The sequence below is a fragment of the Panthera uncia genome (genome assembly GCF_023721935.1).
Source record: "Panthera uncia isolate 11264 chromosome C1 unlocalized genomic scaffold, Puncia_PCG_1.0 HiC_scaffold_3, whole genome shotgun sequence".
Lineage (NCBI taxonomy): Eukaryota > Metazoa > Chordata > Mammalia > Carnivora > Felidae > Panthera > Panthera uncia.
The window spans coordinates 59,500,767-59,518,042 of record NW_026057584.1 but is presented as its reverse complement, the minus strand read 5'-3'; the positions used below and the strand labels follow the sequence as shown (position 1 = coordinate 59,518,042).

General features: G+C 43.7%; 1 protein-coding gene across 1 annotated transcript in view; it reads left to right on the top strand.

The window, feature by feature from the left end:
* RAPGEF4 (Rap guanine nucleotide exchange factor 4) overlaps window positions 1–17,276 on the top strand; it is a 289,328-nt gene that overhangs the window by 202,890 nt on the left and 69,162 nt on the right. The window contains exons 9-10 of the mRNA XM_049615513.1: window positions 932–1,053; window positions 2,487–2,670. Of these exons, the coding sequence (XP_049471470.1) occupies window positions 932–1,053; window positions 2,487–2,670 (306 nt within the window). The remainder of the gene's footprint in view (window positions 1–931; window positions 1,054–2,486; window positions 2,671–17,276) is intronic.

Below are 17,276 nucleotides of genomic sequence, written 5' to 3'. Positions count from 1 at the left end.
CAGTTTAAACTAGAGAGGAGCTCCTGAGCTCCCCACCCAGAGATGGTGCCATCCTTAGCCCGGGATGGGAGGCCACCAGTAGCAAAGACCCCAGCTGCTCTGTGACTTCCTGTGTTGGCCCTTGGGATTCATTCCTAGGGCTTCAAGATTCCATTTCCTCCTCTGAACCATCATGCCACAAACACCTGCCCTTCTCCCTCACCCCACTGAAGGTCTCAGTATTTCCTAATTATATGTTTCCTGACTAATACACGCAGTTCACCCATCCTGACGAACTTACCACAGAGGGGCAACTTAGGGGTGAATGTGTGACTATGCAGAAAGCATGTGGAGCTCCTCAGATGACAAGCTCTGCAGAAGTGCTGATGCTCATTACATAGGACTTTTTTCAGAGAGATTTGCATCGCTAATTGCTTGTTTCTCCCAACACCCCTCTGGGGAAGATCAGTAGTATTACTTGAAAATATAAAGTGCTATATAATTTTGCACTTATACACCGCCTTTCGTGGAGCACCTCCAAGTGCCTCACAAACATTAACTCATTCCTCACAGGCTCGGGTGAAGGAAGTCAGATGTCACTTTGCCCTCGTTTTACACTGAGATTTTCCGGGACCAGCGAGACAAGAGAGTTCCTGGCCCTGGGCTTAGCTTGCTAGATAACACTCCCCATCTAGTGGCCTTTCGGTACCCCCTGGTGCTGCAGTGTGTAATGCTCTTTCATTGCTTGGAAGGTTCCCTCATGAGCTGAGTGGTTTTGTTGGTTTGTACAAAAGTTTGAGAACCTGAGGCCACGCCATGCCATGCTTTGTTTGCAGTGAGACCTCTTATGGTGGAGGAGCACAAGCGTTTCGGGAAGGTCTTTCAGAAGCCATCTCCCAGCCTTCCTCCACGAGGGCGTGCCTTCCCATCCTTTGTGTTCCCCTCTCCTTAGGCAATGCTGTGTGGGAACCGAGCTGGTGGACTGGATGCTGCAGCAGACTCCCTGTGTCCACTCCCGAACTCAGGCTGTTGGCATGTGGCAAGTGCTGGTAGAAGACGGCGTTCTCAACCACGGTAAGATGAGCCCCAGGCCCTGGAAAACCCTTTCCCTGGGTAAGTTGTTGCTGCACTCCCAAATGGGCCAAAAAGGAATTATGGTCCCTTTAGGGGCCTGCAGAGCCGGCATCTTCATTTAGCAATACGAGTGCGGCGAGCGGATGCTATTGATTGCTATGTTCCACCATCGTGCCCCCCTAACATGGGAGAATGTATGAAGGGAAAATGAAATTGGGACCCGAGTGCATCAGTTCCAATTATGTTTATTAGTTTGCATTCACGGTTCATTGGTAGTGTGATTATACTCTGAGCATAGCAATCCTGATGCAGGGGCAGAATGAAGAGCAATGCGATGTGCGGCGGGGCTGGTGGCAGGGAAAGGAAGTAATGAATTCAGAAGCTGCCTTTTAACAATGGCGTTATCTGGGAGAGCCAATTTGTATCCACACGGGATGACCATATTTAAAATCAGGAATGTGCTCAACTGTCGCAGCCCCTGACACCCGCAGGGGCTATCGTGGGGCAGGGTAGCTGTTCAGGACTGGAGTGTGACCGTGGTTGATCTGCTCATGCCATTTGCTTTAACGACCACTTTTCCAAACTGACAAACCATTAAAATCGTTCATTTAATTTACCAAGGCCTGAGAATCTAATGATGGCTTCACCCGTGTTTCTCAGACTTTAATGTGCATTCAAGCCATCTGGGACTCTTGTTAAAATGCAGATTCTGACTCAGCAGGTTTGGGATGGGTCCTGAGGGTCTGCGTCTCTAAGACATAGAAATGAGAGATCCTGAGCCAAGTTCACTGACTGTCCTACCAAGATCTAAGTCTTTTTCTTTAAAAGGAACAAGGGAAAAACAAAACTTTTAAAATCAGAACTGGATGGAAATTACCTTAAGTTACTTCTAGGGTTATATGACCTAGAAGCTCGGTCTCGTCAGTTTTGTTCAAACAATTAATTTTATTCTAAACTTTTTTTTAAAGTGCAGACATGTTAACAAACAGTACATATGGAAAGAAAAATACGAATCCTGATCCCTGTAGAGTAAGATTGTTTTAAGTCTGTGCCCGAAAACCATTATAGAGCATGATCTGGCAGTTGGTTATTTTCCTGTTTGGGACACATGTCCCACATGCCAGAAGATGTCACCAAGGCAATTTTTGCTGGTCAGAGTGCTCATCTCAGAAAAGCTGGCAGGTTCTCATAAGAACGTGGTGGGGCCAGCCGGTGGCGGGCGGGTCAGAAAGAGCCTCGAGGTGCATGACCGCAGTTGGGAAGTCATGTATTCCAGCTGCACGGCCCTGGGCGAGGCGGGATCAGAGGGCTGAGGAGTCTCACCGCTTTGCTGCCACTTGGCTCTCTTCCCCGACACCAGCCGTTTGCTTCTGGTAAACGGGGCTGTGAGGCAGAGGGACAACAGCTGATCCTTGCCTTCATGTTTCACGTAGTGGACCAGGAACACCATTTCCAAGACAAATATTTATTTTATCGATTTCTGGATGACGAGCACGAGGATGCCCCTTTGCCTACTGAGGAGGAGAAGAAGGAGTGTGATGAGGAGCTTCAGGACACCATGCTGCTGCTGTCGCAGATGGGCCCGGACGCCCACATGAGGATGACCCTCCGCAAACCGTGAGTAAGAGCGCAGTGCGCACCCTGTGCCAGTCCCCTGGGGCCATGGGCATGTGGAAGCACGACGCTCACCTGGGCCACAGGGAAGCAGGCTGATTTCCCAGGTCCTGGCCTGCACTCAGGGCCAAAGGGGAGGCTCTGGAGGTGGGACACAGCAGTGTTTGTCTCTTTTCTATTTTACTTTTGAGCCAGATAAATCCATTTCCCTTTTGCATGAGTTAAAACTGTACAGAATTTTAGTGGTTGGTTCGGGATGTCAAAACTAAGTCCACATATTAAAAAACCTTTAGGGGGCTCCTGGGTGGCTCAGTTGGTTAAGTGTCCGACTTCAGCTCAGGTCGTGATCCCGCAGTTTATGGGGGCGAGCCCCGTGTCGGGCTCTGTGCTGACAGCTCAGAGCCTGGAGTCTGTTCTGGATTCTGTCTCCCTCTCTCTCTGCCCCTCCCCCTCTCACACTTTGTCTCTGTCTCTCTCAAAAATAAATAAACATTAAAAGAAAACCTTTGGGCAATGACGAACAGAAACGGCTCTGTTTCCATGCCAGAATGTGACAGCCCCTGTCTTTCTAATGGAATAGGGCGGAGGTCATCAGAACCATAGACATCATGCCTGTGCCTTTGTTCGTTCGTTCATTCAACACATCCTTTCACACCATTTTGAACCTTCTGCTCGTTAGCTTAAAGACACGTTCCTAAGAGAATACCACTGCTGCATTAGTGCTTCAAGACCTCCTCCCACTAGTAAGATGCTCTCTCCCTTCCATCTCAACTGAACCCCACCTCACCTTCAGTAACAACCTATCAGCTAAACTGGAGGATTCTGAAGTGTTTAATCAGATGGATTCAGAAAGAATGTACTGAGCCCCTGTTGTACTTAGAGAACTCTCCCAGTTGCTGTGAGACATATAAAGAAGCATATGCCACAGTTCCAATCTTGGGGAAACCTTTTTAATAAGGCATGACTTGGCACTTGGTGTTGAGGCCACCATGCACAGGCTTATGATTTTCTTCTGGGAATGAAACGGCCCTCCACCCTGTGGCCAGTGCCAGCAGCTGTGGATGTCGATTCTGAGTCACAGGCATGGCCAACCTCCATTTATTCGTGGGTCTCAACAAGTGCATTAAACTTCACATGTCTTGTATGTCCACGGGGCACTTTCCAAAAGTGCCGTGCCCCTTAGGCCAACTTCCTCAAGGTCTGCCCCTCATGCCAACTTATAGTACTTCTTAGTGCTTCTCTGTTTCCTTTCTTCAACATATTTCACTTGTTGTCATGCGATGTCTCCTTGGTCAGGACTTTCTCTTGGGTCTTAATGTCCACCTCCATGTGTTTCATAGGCCTGCCCTTATCCTAGTCAGCACCACCATGTTTGACTCTAGAACACTGGTTAGGTTCTGGTCCTTTATCCTCAAAACCCCTTTCTTCAAACAAAAATTGTATGGGAAAATCCAAACTATCAAACAGAAAAGCCAGAACTTCACTGACCTAATTATGGGTAGTATCCAAGAACCTTGCCCAGCTGATTTATGCTCTGTCTGTCCTGAAACATCACAGGGGTGGGTGGCTAAGGGGGCACAAGGGAATCATCAGGGCATGGAGAACTCAAATGAACACCGTTCCAAACTGTGCTTTCTTTCATGTGAGTCCACTTCCTCTCTCCCTTCCCCACACACCTATGTCCCATTGTCCATCATTTTTACTTTCTCATCATTTCCTAGATCCATCCCCTTCTTGCTCTTCTTGCCTCTTTCATTCACGTCAAAGCCATACAGTGGTTCTGAATCAGAAGTGGGACAGAATCAGAATCAGAAGTAGTTCTGAATCAGTGGGGCATCAGTGTGGGAGGATGTTTTGGTTGCCTCAGTACATGTGGGGGCACACTTCTGCCATTCACTGGGCAGTGGTTAGGACCAAGGGTTGCCAAATACACCCAACAATACCTAGGACCCTACAAAATAAGGAGCTGTCCTGAAAATAATGCTCCTATTGAGAAACATTGCTTTAAACTGAGTTTCTGAAAGGCAAAGACATATCCCATTTCTTTTTTCATTTATTTGTTCACTTCACCAATATTTGATAAACACCTATTTTGTTCTAGATACTATGTTAGTTGCTAAGGCTAAAACATCGAACAAGAGGGTTGCACCTCCTTCCTGGAGCTTTCTGCGTAGTCCAAGAGACAGACCTTAAATAGTTGGGCAAGGAATCATTTTGTCATAGCTGCAGTACATGCTACAAAGGAAAATGTAGTGTACATTAATAGAGTATAATATGGAGAGGGGGGATTTAATCTGGCATAGAAGTTGGAAAAGGCCATATTCCTAGCTCTGTGCATTCCACTAAATAGACCACCAATAAACTTTTGCTGAGTGAACGAATGAACAAATGAATGTCTGTTGGCAGCTAATGTTCCTGCAGCTCTTAGTTGCTTCAAGGGAAGCAGAAATGCCATTTGATTCACAAAGATTTTTGAGCATGTACCAAGAGGTTTTCTTTAAAAAATAATAATAATAAAATGGTTCCTGCCTTTGGAGAATTTATAATCCAGGAGGTGAGGCCCTCCCAAATTAGGATCTGGTGCAACAAACACACTTATTGAGTGCCTATTGTGTGCTAGAAACATTCATGCTATTGTCTTGATTCACCCTCACAAGACCCTGAGAGCTGGTTTCTTGAGTCACCCTTAGAAAGAGAGCCTGTGCTTGTGCTTTTTTTCTTCCATACAGCATTGAATTGCATGATCCTTGGCAGCCCAAAGATTCTTCAGAGAAAACTATATTCCAAAGGTTGGATTTTTCCAGTCTATCACTAGAACATACAGGTTTTACTAGTATTCCAAGACATATCATTTTGAGTTCCCTTGGGATTTTCTTACCTTTCCAGGTTTTATCAAACTACAAAATTGGAATCGAACTGGTAGTTCTTCTGACTCAATACTCTTAGATTTTCTTTCTATTGGAATGACAGCTCCCAAGAGATGAGAAAGTGAAAAAGAAGGAATCTAATTTTTTTGAGACAGACTTTCAAACCTATGCACATGCACACACACACACACACACACTCACACACACATACATACACATACACCTTTTTTGGGGTGAAGGGAGTCTGATAATAACCTTTGTAGCGTCTAATTTATTTAAGTGGAAAGAAAATATGCTTAGGTGATCAAGAATTTCCAGTATCACTGCTGTCCTTAAAGAGACCCCTTGAGCACTTTGCTCCTAGAAACCTGAGGGCATGTGTAAAGGTCCTGGAAATGTTGACGCTTTACTGCCCAGACAGCCAAGTCATTAGGAAATGTGGAGGCATGAGATGCATTGGCTCCATGTCGACCAGGGCAGGACCCCCCAATTTTTAAACTCAGCACAGCTGCATTTTATAATAGTCACCACTGCCAGAGAGGCTGCAGAACTCTGATAATTACTGGGAAAGAAATAACACAATATTCTTTGATGAGAAGATTACTTTGAGAATTTGATTGTATAATGAAGATGTTGCTTTGAAAGGTACTTCCCATTGTTCTGAATCTGAGACTCGCTAGCAAAAAAAAAAAAAGTGTCACTTGTTTTGACAGGCTACTTAGAAAAATTCTCTGTTTATTACATTAACTGCAGCATTTTAACTGTCAAACTATGAAAGAATGTTCTGTAGTTTAAAAAACAGAATAGAGCTTCAGGGGAAATTTTTTGGCATACTCTTGTTGCTATTGGTATTGAAAAAAAAACATACATCCCGAATGTGAAATTAGCTTTTTATGTGGTGGCAGGCAGAGTGACTCACAATGCCCATCCTGGTTTCACAGGTGCAGACCTGGATGGCACTGGGGGGCAAGTGCTATAGAACAATGACAGTTGATGGTGCTGTTGTTGCAGCTCACAGAGCCATCAAACCTAAAATGAGCTCTTGGAGCTAATTGTTTTGATTTTGCTTTGTTTATAAGTCTAAAAGCAAGAGGTTACCCAACAGCGAGTAGATACAGTGGAGATCCTTGCCAATAGAAATGTTCCTTCTGCTTACCTTTGAGCAGATATTTTGGATAGGGGGCCATGGGCAAAAAGATGTGGAGTGACCAGATAAGCAGAATGTTATAAACTTGCAGCTAGCTGGGTAAAAAGAGACAACGAAGGTTCTTGCTGTACATGCCTCTCAACCTCTTCTTCCAAGAAAAGTGAGACATGATGTCCCGCTGTTTAGCATGGTCCATCAGAAACCAGCTTAGAAGTGGGAGGGAAATGAAGTAGATGCCATTTGCCAAATCTAGTTCTAGGTAGATCTGCAATTCGGGAATTCCCTTAAAGCCTAGAAGCTTAAGTAGTTCAGAAAGAGATAGGTTAGTTGGCTTGACCAGAAGGAAAAAAATATATATATACTTACATATATATATTTACATATATATAATATATAAATACATATACATAAATATATATATATATATATAAAACAAAGAAATAATATATAAACATGTAAAATATACATAGCTAAGGGAAAGAGAATCAACAAAAAGAATTCTTGGCAGATTCTGGAATCTTCCCAATAAGCCAGAAACTTGAGTTCATTTATTTCATATGATAAACTAATATTTTCTAACATATGCTATGGGGCATAAGTTTAAAAGGAAACAATTCAGATGATCAAATGATAGGGGAAAATACCAGGTGGGAGTGGGGGTGTTAGTTGGCTGCATTAAGATAGCTCCCACCTGCTGTTCCACACATTTGCTCTAGAGGGCATATGAGAGGCTATGTATTTCTTTCTAAATTAGTAGAGCCTCTTTTAATAGGGTCTTATTCTGTCCAAGCTGTTTTTGAGGGTGTGAAATTTGAAATCCTGATAATTATAGGGAAAGTTGCTTCCTCAGGGGAACCCAGATTAGCAAGCCTAAAGTCAGTGGTTCCTAGGGTTTTGATTTCTGTTGGGATGTGCTAAGAAATGTTCAAAGTTATGAAATTCATCCTCAAATGCAAATCAGATGAAAAGAGAAATATGGAAAAAAAAAAAAGAGAGAGAAACATGACTTAAAGATCCTAATCTCTATGAAATAAGAAATTCACTGTGAATCTTTTCTTTCACTGCATGACAAAATTTTGCCTTTTTTGTTTTGTTTTGTTTTGTTTTGTTTTTGTTTTTGGTTTGTTGTTGTTGTTTTTGTTTGTTTGTTTTTTTCTGGAAAGATTGCTGTGCCCTAAATGAAAGCTTATAGAACTTACCAGAAGAAATGATTGCATTAAGAGGTCCATTTCTTAGGTTTGGGTTTATTGCCTCTCCTCTCTAAAGATAATTTACTACTTATCCCTCATGCTTACATGAAGCCAGCCATTGGATCACTGCCACTGAGATTCAGATTTGGGAGAGAAGAAGATGGATACAGCTGCCCATTTACAGTGTAGGGTTCATTATAATATTTTACTGACTTTTTATTGTTAAAGTCAATATGTTCATTGTAGAAAATTTGGAAACTACTGAAAAGAGTTAAAGAAAAATAAATACCACCTGCAATTACATCTCCCAGAGATAATTGTTAACATTTTGGTGCCTGTCCTTCTTATTATTTTTAAACTCCTAACTTTTTACACTTAGTAATATATTGTGGGTTTTTTTTCAATATATGAAATTTATTGTCAAATTGGTTTCCATACAACACCCAGTGCTCATCCCAAAAGGTGCCCTCCTCAATACCCATCACCCACCCTCCCCTCCCTCCCACCCCCCATCAACCCTCAGTTTGTTCTCAGTTTTTAAGAGTCTCTTTTGCTTTGGCTCTCTCTCCCACTCTAACCTCTTTTTTTTTTTTTCTTCCCCTCCCCCATGGGTTTCTGTTAAGTTTCTCAGGATCCTCATAAGAGTGAAACCATATGGTATCTGTCTTTCTCTGTATGGCTTATTTCACTTAGCATCACACTCTCCAGTTCCATCCACGTTGCTACAAAGGGCCATATATTGTGGGTTTTTTCTCTTAACCTTAAATGTTCTTCAAGGATGGGATTTTTAAGAGGTGTATAGTAGGCTATCCTCTGAATGTCTCTAATACATTCAGTTAGTCCTTGTTGGATGTTTAAATTCATTCTCAAGCCCTTTCATAACAGCAGCAAAAATAATATTTTAGTGTTCTTCTTGCCAGAACAAAGAAAGAAAACAGCCTGACAGGAGTACAGAGGTGGGATTGGGGCCAGAAAGATGTCAGGAAAGTTCCAGCAAGGAACAATAAGCTATTTCAGAGTGAATGAATGCCCAGACCAAGAGTGCTAGTAAATGTGGCTGGGGAGGTAGGCCCAGGTCTAATTGAGGGGGGTCAGCTATGCACTCTGTATGCACTGGCTATTATTTTATAGACACTTAGGGCACCATTGAAGAACATTAAAGAGAGGTGTGGATGGTCCGCTTTGCAATCGGCAGGTTTCTCTGCTGTCTGTAGAGAATGCTGAGACTAAAGACACAATGCAAGATATTGAGTTCCGTGAGGTTAAAATTAATTATTTTTTGAGAATTTAATGACAGCATTTGAGATACATGCATTTGACCCAAGAAACTGCCAAATAAAGTGAAAGCAAGACTGGGCTCCAGAGCCTTGGATTCTCATCTTACCAAATCACTAATAAGAACCCAACATCTTCAGATGACAAATCTCTTAAACTATAAAGTGAGTTTAGTAATACCGGCTTGCCCTCTCCCATCTTCACAAGGAGATTGTAAAGGGAAAAACAAATACGATTATATTTAATCACAGCCAACATTTATTGAGCTTACCTATGCTAGGCACTATGCTCAACAATTATCTCATTCAGTTCTTGCAACAGAACTGTGAGGTAGTTATTAATACCATCCCCATCTTATGGATTAGGAAACAGGCATAGGTTAAATCACCTGCCTGTGTTTATCCCAAAAGTGTTGGACTCGGGATATGGTGCAGGTCTGTCTGACTCTGGAGTCTGTATTCTTTACTGTGGCCTACCACCTTTCCCAAGCCAAACAGGATTCAAAATGGCCTGCTGGGTTTATTCTTAGAGCATTGGTGAGGAAAGACGTCATGGGTATTTGATTTAAAAATAATAATTACAGGGGCGCCTGGGTGGCTCAGTCGGTTAAGCATCCGACTCTTGATATTGGCTCAGTCATGATGTCACAGTTTGTGAGTTCGAGCCCCACATCAGGCTCTGCGCTGACCGCGCAGAGACTGCTTCCGATTCTATCTCTCCTTCTCTCTGCCCGTCCCCTGCTTGTGCGTGCTCTGTCTCTCTCTGTCAAAATAAATAAATAATCTTAAAAATATATAATAATTATGACAGACTAATCTCATCTTACTCAATTACGACCTCATGGACCTGAGTGGAGTACAAGCGTTGTCATCTACTTAGAAAAATACTCACATCAACCCACTGGCCAGAATTACAAACAAAACTTAATAATTAATGTATGAATCACACTGTATAGTTTACATAGTGACCTTATATACATCATGTCCTTGAACCTCAAAACCACTCTATGCAATGAGTAGGACTTATGTTATTATCCACGATTTACATTTGAAGAAATTGAGTTTAGTAGATGTCAAGTGCTTTCCTTGACATCACATGGAAGTATATGTGGCTGAGCCAGGATCCGAGTCCATGTCTGCTTACTCCAAAGCCAATTTCATTCCATTTTTTTTTTCATGGAGAATATTCAATCTTCTCTATTAGGTTGCAACTTCACCCTCTCTAGTGTGTTTATTAAATAAGAAGTGAAATCCAAAGAAATATAGGTAGTCCATCTGTCCCTGATTAAGAATTAATTTTTGCAAAAAGAAAAAAAAGTAAGAATGAATTTTTGCAAGGAAAAAGTAATAATGCGTATACAAAGCACCTCCTCAAAAACTGTTTGCATTTTCTATCTGATTGTATATATGCATCATACACGAAGGCAGGTAGCTATACTCTCTGATGCCATCTAAATTTGTTGTTTTCTCAACTTGCTGCTTAGATGTTTTGCAGGAAAATATTTGTACTTGCACCTTTTAAAAGGTTTAATATTAAACTTCTGGTGTGTCCCCATAGTAACCACTTTTGCTGGAAGTATGTTGGGCATATTCAATTTCTAAACATGAAAAACCTTAAATTACTTTCTCCTAAAAACACTTAGCACTCGGGGGCCTTAATTATGGCTCCTTACCCATGTCCTGATGAGGGTGACTTCATTTCTCACAAATATTCATAAAGCATCTGCCCTTTACTGCAATGGTGGACAATGTTCATTTCTAACCTCACAAATAAAGGAAAGAATGTACATAGGGATGTACAGGCTTTGCTATCAGAACTAAAAAATGCCTAATTGCATCTGATAAACCTAAAGTGTTCTTTTCTGGGTTAAAGATAAGGCGAAGGGGTGGTGGTGTGGCAGAGAAGTGAGCAGAGAGATCTGGACAGGACACTGCAAATGTCCAGTCACCAGGTTCCTGGAATGTCTCTAACATGGAAGATGTAACTCTTAAGAAGCAAGGATCCTGGGAGGTAAAGAAAAGAAACACGTTTTGTTGGTTTATTACACAAGAGGGTGGGAAATAAAACCAAACTTCCTTTAAGGGAAGCGGAAAGAGGTGAGCTCTCACAATCTTAAGGGTGTTGGAAAATGACCACGTTTGAGAAATGACTTATAAGCAGAACAGTGAGGTGGGATGAGGTGGAGTGTTGCAAGAAAAATAAAGCATTTCCACCCCCACCCCTCAGAAAAAAAATAATAAAGCATTTCCTTTATTTTGAAGCATGACCATGGCTTACTAGATATTTATAACATTGACTTTTCTGGGTATTTTTCCCATGCACCAGAGAATAGGTCTACTAGACGACAGGTCTAGAAGAATGGCTTATTTATTCTCTCACCTGCATATTTTACCACTGGCCATGCCCACGTGCTGCTTGGTGTCTGGACGAATCCCTCATTTTATCCACGTTCCAATAACTGAGGAGCTCAGTCTCTGACCTTGATAAATTCCTTGATAAAACTGTATTTACCAGCAGCTTCCAATATCACCTGAGCCCTCCCATCCTTTAATGTATAAACTGCTTCTCCATCCATCCCCGTTTATTATCTTGTCTGTAACTAGACATTGCTGCCAGAATGCATCCCCTGCAGAAACTAGGCCTTTCCACAGCAGGATCCGACAAATCCACATCAATGTGGCACCACGCAGATTTGTAAAGAAGCAGGGATGCCTAATATCTCTCCCTGTGACATCTGGAGAAGGACAAGTAAAGACCAGGTACATTCACCGGCTGCCACTCAGAGCAGCCAGAGAGTCAATTCACTTCCCCAGCCTCATAGGTTACTCTGTGAAGGTGCATGGGGTTCCCTCCTCCCGCTTGGGGCACAGTGTTCCCTTGACTCTTGAAAGCCAAATTGCCTTCAGTCCTTGGGACCCTTTCATTACCGTTTGAACAGGCTGGGGTCTGATTTGCAGGACCTCTTCTCCATTTTTTCCCTGTCACCCCCGTAAAGACCAAAGCGTGAGAGGTGCTTAATGCCACTGTTTGCCATGAGAAACCCGCTTTTAAAATGTGACTTTGTTCAGTGATTGTGGTGGGGAAGGCTCACTTTTAGTTGTTATCAGGTGCCCTTTGGCGGGGGGGTTGGGGAAAGCTGCAGATCAAGATTGAGTAGAGAGGGGAATCTTCTCTGAGACACTAGATGGCACAGCAGCTCCGAGCTGGCGGCCTTGGGAGAGGCTGGGCTGCCTTTCCGTCATCGCTGCCACAATCCGGAAGATCCACCTGGGATAGGAGAGGGGCTAGGATTGTGATCCACCTTCGTGGGCATAGGCTGGCCGCCCGTGCTCCATCTGATCTCCTCCCTGGGACTTCCCTCAACTTTCAGTCCTAGCGACAAGTCAAGGCCCCCTGAAACATCAGTGAGTTTGCTTGTGGCAAACCTCTCACAAATGCTTTTATTGCTTTGTTGACTGTGAATATACTCATTTTTTAGAGTAAGTCCCCTCACACCTTGCAGTCCTAGCTTCTCTCACCTCATTAAAACATTGGCTGTAAACAGAACCAAAAAGTTCACTGCTACCTGGGTGGCTTGCCAAATAACTGTGGCCTGCCCCGTGATTACATTGACCGCTTTAGACCACAGGATTGTAGCTTTCTTTTCTTTTTTTTTCCTTTCATTTTGAATGTTATTTAGGACTCGGAGACTAAACTGTTTTTAAGCTTTGTTCCATCCTGTTTCAAACAGCTGCCATGGGTTTCTCCACAGCACCCAGCAAGTCCCCAGGGAAGTGTTTACTTCTCCGGAGTGGCTATTGCTGAATGGGGGACCAGGGGGTAGAATAAGCCGCCACATGGGTTTCTGTGTAGGTGTGGTCTGCATCCCCATCAGAGCTGCCCCTGAAGGCAGCGGAGGCCATGTTTCCTGGCAGGCTTTGCTTTGTGAGAGGCACGTGGGGGAGCAGGCAAGCTGAAGCCACCCCTCTTCCTCCCACTAGTTGCCAAACTAAGGAGGATTTCCCAGGAATGGGGCCTTTCTGGGTATTTTGCTCCTGGAAGAGCTGCTACTCCTTTTCCTCCTCTGTGTCCGGCAGGAGGGCCCAGGGCTTCTCTCTCAGGCTTCTCCCCGGGCATGTTTTAGAGAGCAGGTCTCAAGGTTTCACCTGGCAGTAAACTCTGCCACTGCCCACTGCTCACTGTGGGGCCTGGGAAAAGAGGCCACTGACCTGAAAGAAGCAGTCTTCTGATGAACCGCTCTGACGCTGTCCTGCCCTTATCTCATCTGCTGTCTTCCTCCTGTGGTGGTTTTCTGTGAATATTGAGCTGTGGCCACTTCCAGTCATTTCTCACAGGTTTTATCCCTATCTGTTCTCTGTCACCCAAGAATTCCTAAAACTCTGTCTGCCCATAGTACTATTATGTGGTTTGTGGTGATGGTGATGCTTGTTTGTTTTCAGTGCTGTTTTGGATTTTAAAATACCTTTCCAGGGGTGCCTGGTGGCTCAGTCGGTTGAGCGTCTGACTTTGGCTCAGGTCATGATCTCACAGTTTGTGGGTTCAAGACCTGCATCAGGCTTTGCGCTGCTGGTGCGGAGCCTGCTTGGGATTCTGTCTCCCTCTCTTTTTACCCCCCTCCTGCCCATGCTCTCTCTCATTCTCTCTCAAAAATGAACAAACATTTAAAAATTTTATAAAATACCTTTCCAATCAGATCGTTAGCATGGTAGATAAAAATAAGTCCATAAAAGGGCTGAGCCCCACAGGTGCTACTTGGTCTTGGGTGGTCACCTCTGTCCAAGCTGCCACTGATCTTGATTTAGTTCTACTGAGTGACTTCAGCTGGTCTAACATGGTAATTTCTTCCTCACAGCTGGATGAATAAAATCTATAATCCTATAGAAAATATGTCTTTTCTATCATTTTATGGGATTTGGAGTAAGAGATGAGGTTCAATATTTTCACCCTATGTCCTTCCTTCATTATTAATGAAATATTTGCCATGACACAAACGTGTGCCATATCAAAGTGAGTTGTGTCATGGGCACGTCATCTTACTTGACCTTTGATAGGCAGGATGGCAGAGCATAAGCCCCCATTTCCCTTGGGCACAGAACAAGAACTGGTTCATAATACTGCTGCCTTCTCCCTTGGGTAGACCCTCAGTTCAGCATGAATTGTAGGAATGTGTGTCTTCATTCATATTGAACATCCACCCTGGTGATAATGCCATCCTGCACTTGTGCTCTATTTCCAATATATCAATACTTTGCATATATTAACTCCTGTGATCTTTATGACAATCGTATTAATTATTCCCATTTTACAGATGCAGAAACAAGGCATTACACCAATCACATACCTAGGAAGTTCCTGATTTAGATCTCCAGTCCAGTTTCTGCTTCCAATCCAGTGCCCTTTGCACTACCAGATGCTGCTTCTCTTGAGAAGAGCAGACTAGAGTTATGGATATTTAAACAAAGAGCATTCTTCACAGTATGTTGTAATCACCACAGCAGCAGGACCATGTGCCATGGAAGAATAAGGGTTGAACAACCAATTTTAGCTGGGAGAGATGACGTCTGAGTTGGGCTTGCAGCAGAAAAAGATATAGCAAAGAAAAGAGCATGTGGAAAGTCTTGGAGACACGAGAAAGCCTAGCATTTTGGAGGGATACAGAGATGTCTGGTATGGCTGGAGCAGAGAGCAGAGCCATGAGGTAAGGTGTGAAGAGAGGGGAGATGAATGTGTCTGGAAGATGTGGAAGATTGAGATCTGGCTTCACAGATCCTTGTGTGATGATGAGGGAGCACTTGTAGTGCCTATGGCTTATCTAGGAGGAGATGGAGGTGGCCAGAAAACTCTGGGAGCTCAGGAACGAAGTCTGTTTGGAGATAAAGATTTAGGTGTCAGCATTACATAGATGAAAGGTGGGTTTTTTTTGTCTTTTTCCCCAGGGAGAGAAGGTAGAACACACTGAGCACCGAGCTAATGGCAGTAAACAAAAGAATAACAGACCAGAGAAGACACTGGGAAATAATTGGGGGGGGGGGGGGGGGGGGGAAGCGGGGGGGGGGGGGGGGGGGAAGGGGTAAGTGGAGCTCCAGGCAGTGCTCAGTTGTGTGGGGCAGCAGGGCGGTGAAGAGATTTCAGAAATTCTTCAGAGTCACTGTCTTCACTTCTCCTCTCCCACACTCTGATGCAGGTCCTAAGACTACCTAGCGTGGCTCACAGGGCAACCTTGAACCACTGCGTCAAATTTGCAATATGCTGCATTGATGACTGGACAGCATTCTTCATTATACGTTTTAACTCTTGGATGAAATATAACCATTTTCTTTTTTTTTTTTTTTCGTCTTAGAGAACATGAACAGGGGAGAGGGGCGGAGGGAGAGAAAGAATCCCAAGACATAGGGCTCGATCCCACAACCCTGGGATCATGACGTGACCCAAAGTCAAGAGTCAGACGCTCAAACGACTGAGCCCAGGAGCCCCTTCATTTTCTTTTTTATCAAAGTATAGTTGGCATACACAATCAGTTTTTTTTTTTTTTTAATTTTTTTTTCAACGTTTTTAATTTATTTTTGGGACAGAGAGAGACAGAGCATGAACGGGGGAGGGGCAGAGAGAGAGGGAGACACAGAATCGGAAACAGGCTCCAGGCTCTGAGCCATCAGCCCAGAGCCTGACGCGGGGCTCGAACTCACGGACCGCGAGATCGTGACCTGGCTGAAGTCGGACGCTTAACCAACTGCGCCACCCAGGCGCCCCCACAATCAGTTTTAATATAATAGGATTTATAGATTCTAATGCCATAAGAGTTGATCAGAATGGATTTCACATTGATTTGGATTTCCACAATGAATGGATTTCCAACTTCGAATCTGTCAAGATTTTAGAGATAAATTCTAACCTTTTCTTTTCCCAGCTGAGTTTTCTTCCTCCCCATGGAGGTGAGAATGAGTCTTGGCAACTGTTTTCCCTTTTAGCCAAGCTTCTAGGAGGGTCCATGCTATTTGCAGCTGATGTCAAGTAGCAGGAACAGCAGGGCCGCTCCTCATGCTGAAGAGCCATAATCCTATTATGCCTACCTGAGACTTTCACATTAGCTGCCTCTATCGTGGTAGATCAGCTGGGGTGATTCAATTGACTTTTAAATCCCCAAGGGTCCCAGTTTCGAAATCCCCATGTCTAAGTCAAGTAGTAGATTAGGCCCCTTACTAAGAAGGGCTGGCTCCTTTAGAGCCCCCATGGCCATAGTTTTTTCTTCGGTATCTTTGGGTCCCATACTGTCTGAGATCTGCCCTGAAGCACTGGATTGGTGCACAGCTGTGTCCTTCAGTGGTGATCCTTCACAGGAGGTAAAGCTGGCTGGCATCCCCCTGGGTCACGGATTTAGTACGTGTCCCTTTGAATAGTCAGGATTAGGAAACATCCTCTGTTGATGCTACAAGAGAAAGATACCATATTCTTTTGTTCGCATCAAAGTTGCCCTTGAGAAGGTAATGTGCAAGGTATGCATAGAGCTTTCTTCCTCCAGTTAGTCCCACTCGATCAACTCCCTACATGATATATAATATGGCGGCAAAATGATTTAACCCAATCAACTATTTCAGGATATTCACAATTCAGTTTTGATTGCTCAAACTGCTTATCCAATGACTAAGTTTTAGATGTAATTTGCTGGCCCACATGTTATACTTTATCTGTGAAAGTATATATACTTTATCTGTTTGTTTACCTTATTTTTTAAAAATTTTTTTTAATGGTCATTTTTGAGAGAGAGAGAGACAGAGCGTGAGTGGGGGAGGGATAGAGAGAGAAGGAGACACAGAATCCAAAGCAGACTCCAGGCTCTGAGCTGTCAGCTGAGAGCCCAATGCAGGGCTCGAACCCACCAACCGTGAGATCATGACCTGAGCTGAAGTCAGACACTTAACTGACTGAGCCACCCAGGTGCCCCTGTTTAAAACTTCTTAAACAAGGGTTTGAGCTTTGAAAATCACTTTGCTGTTTTTTTTCCCACTTAAATACGCAAACACCTTCACATTCGCTACTTCCTTTGCTCTCGCGTCTCTCTCAGGAAGGTATTGTCCCCAGTTTGCAGATGAGACTGGTACTGATGCCACATAGCTGCTGAGTGGTTGCACT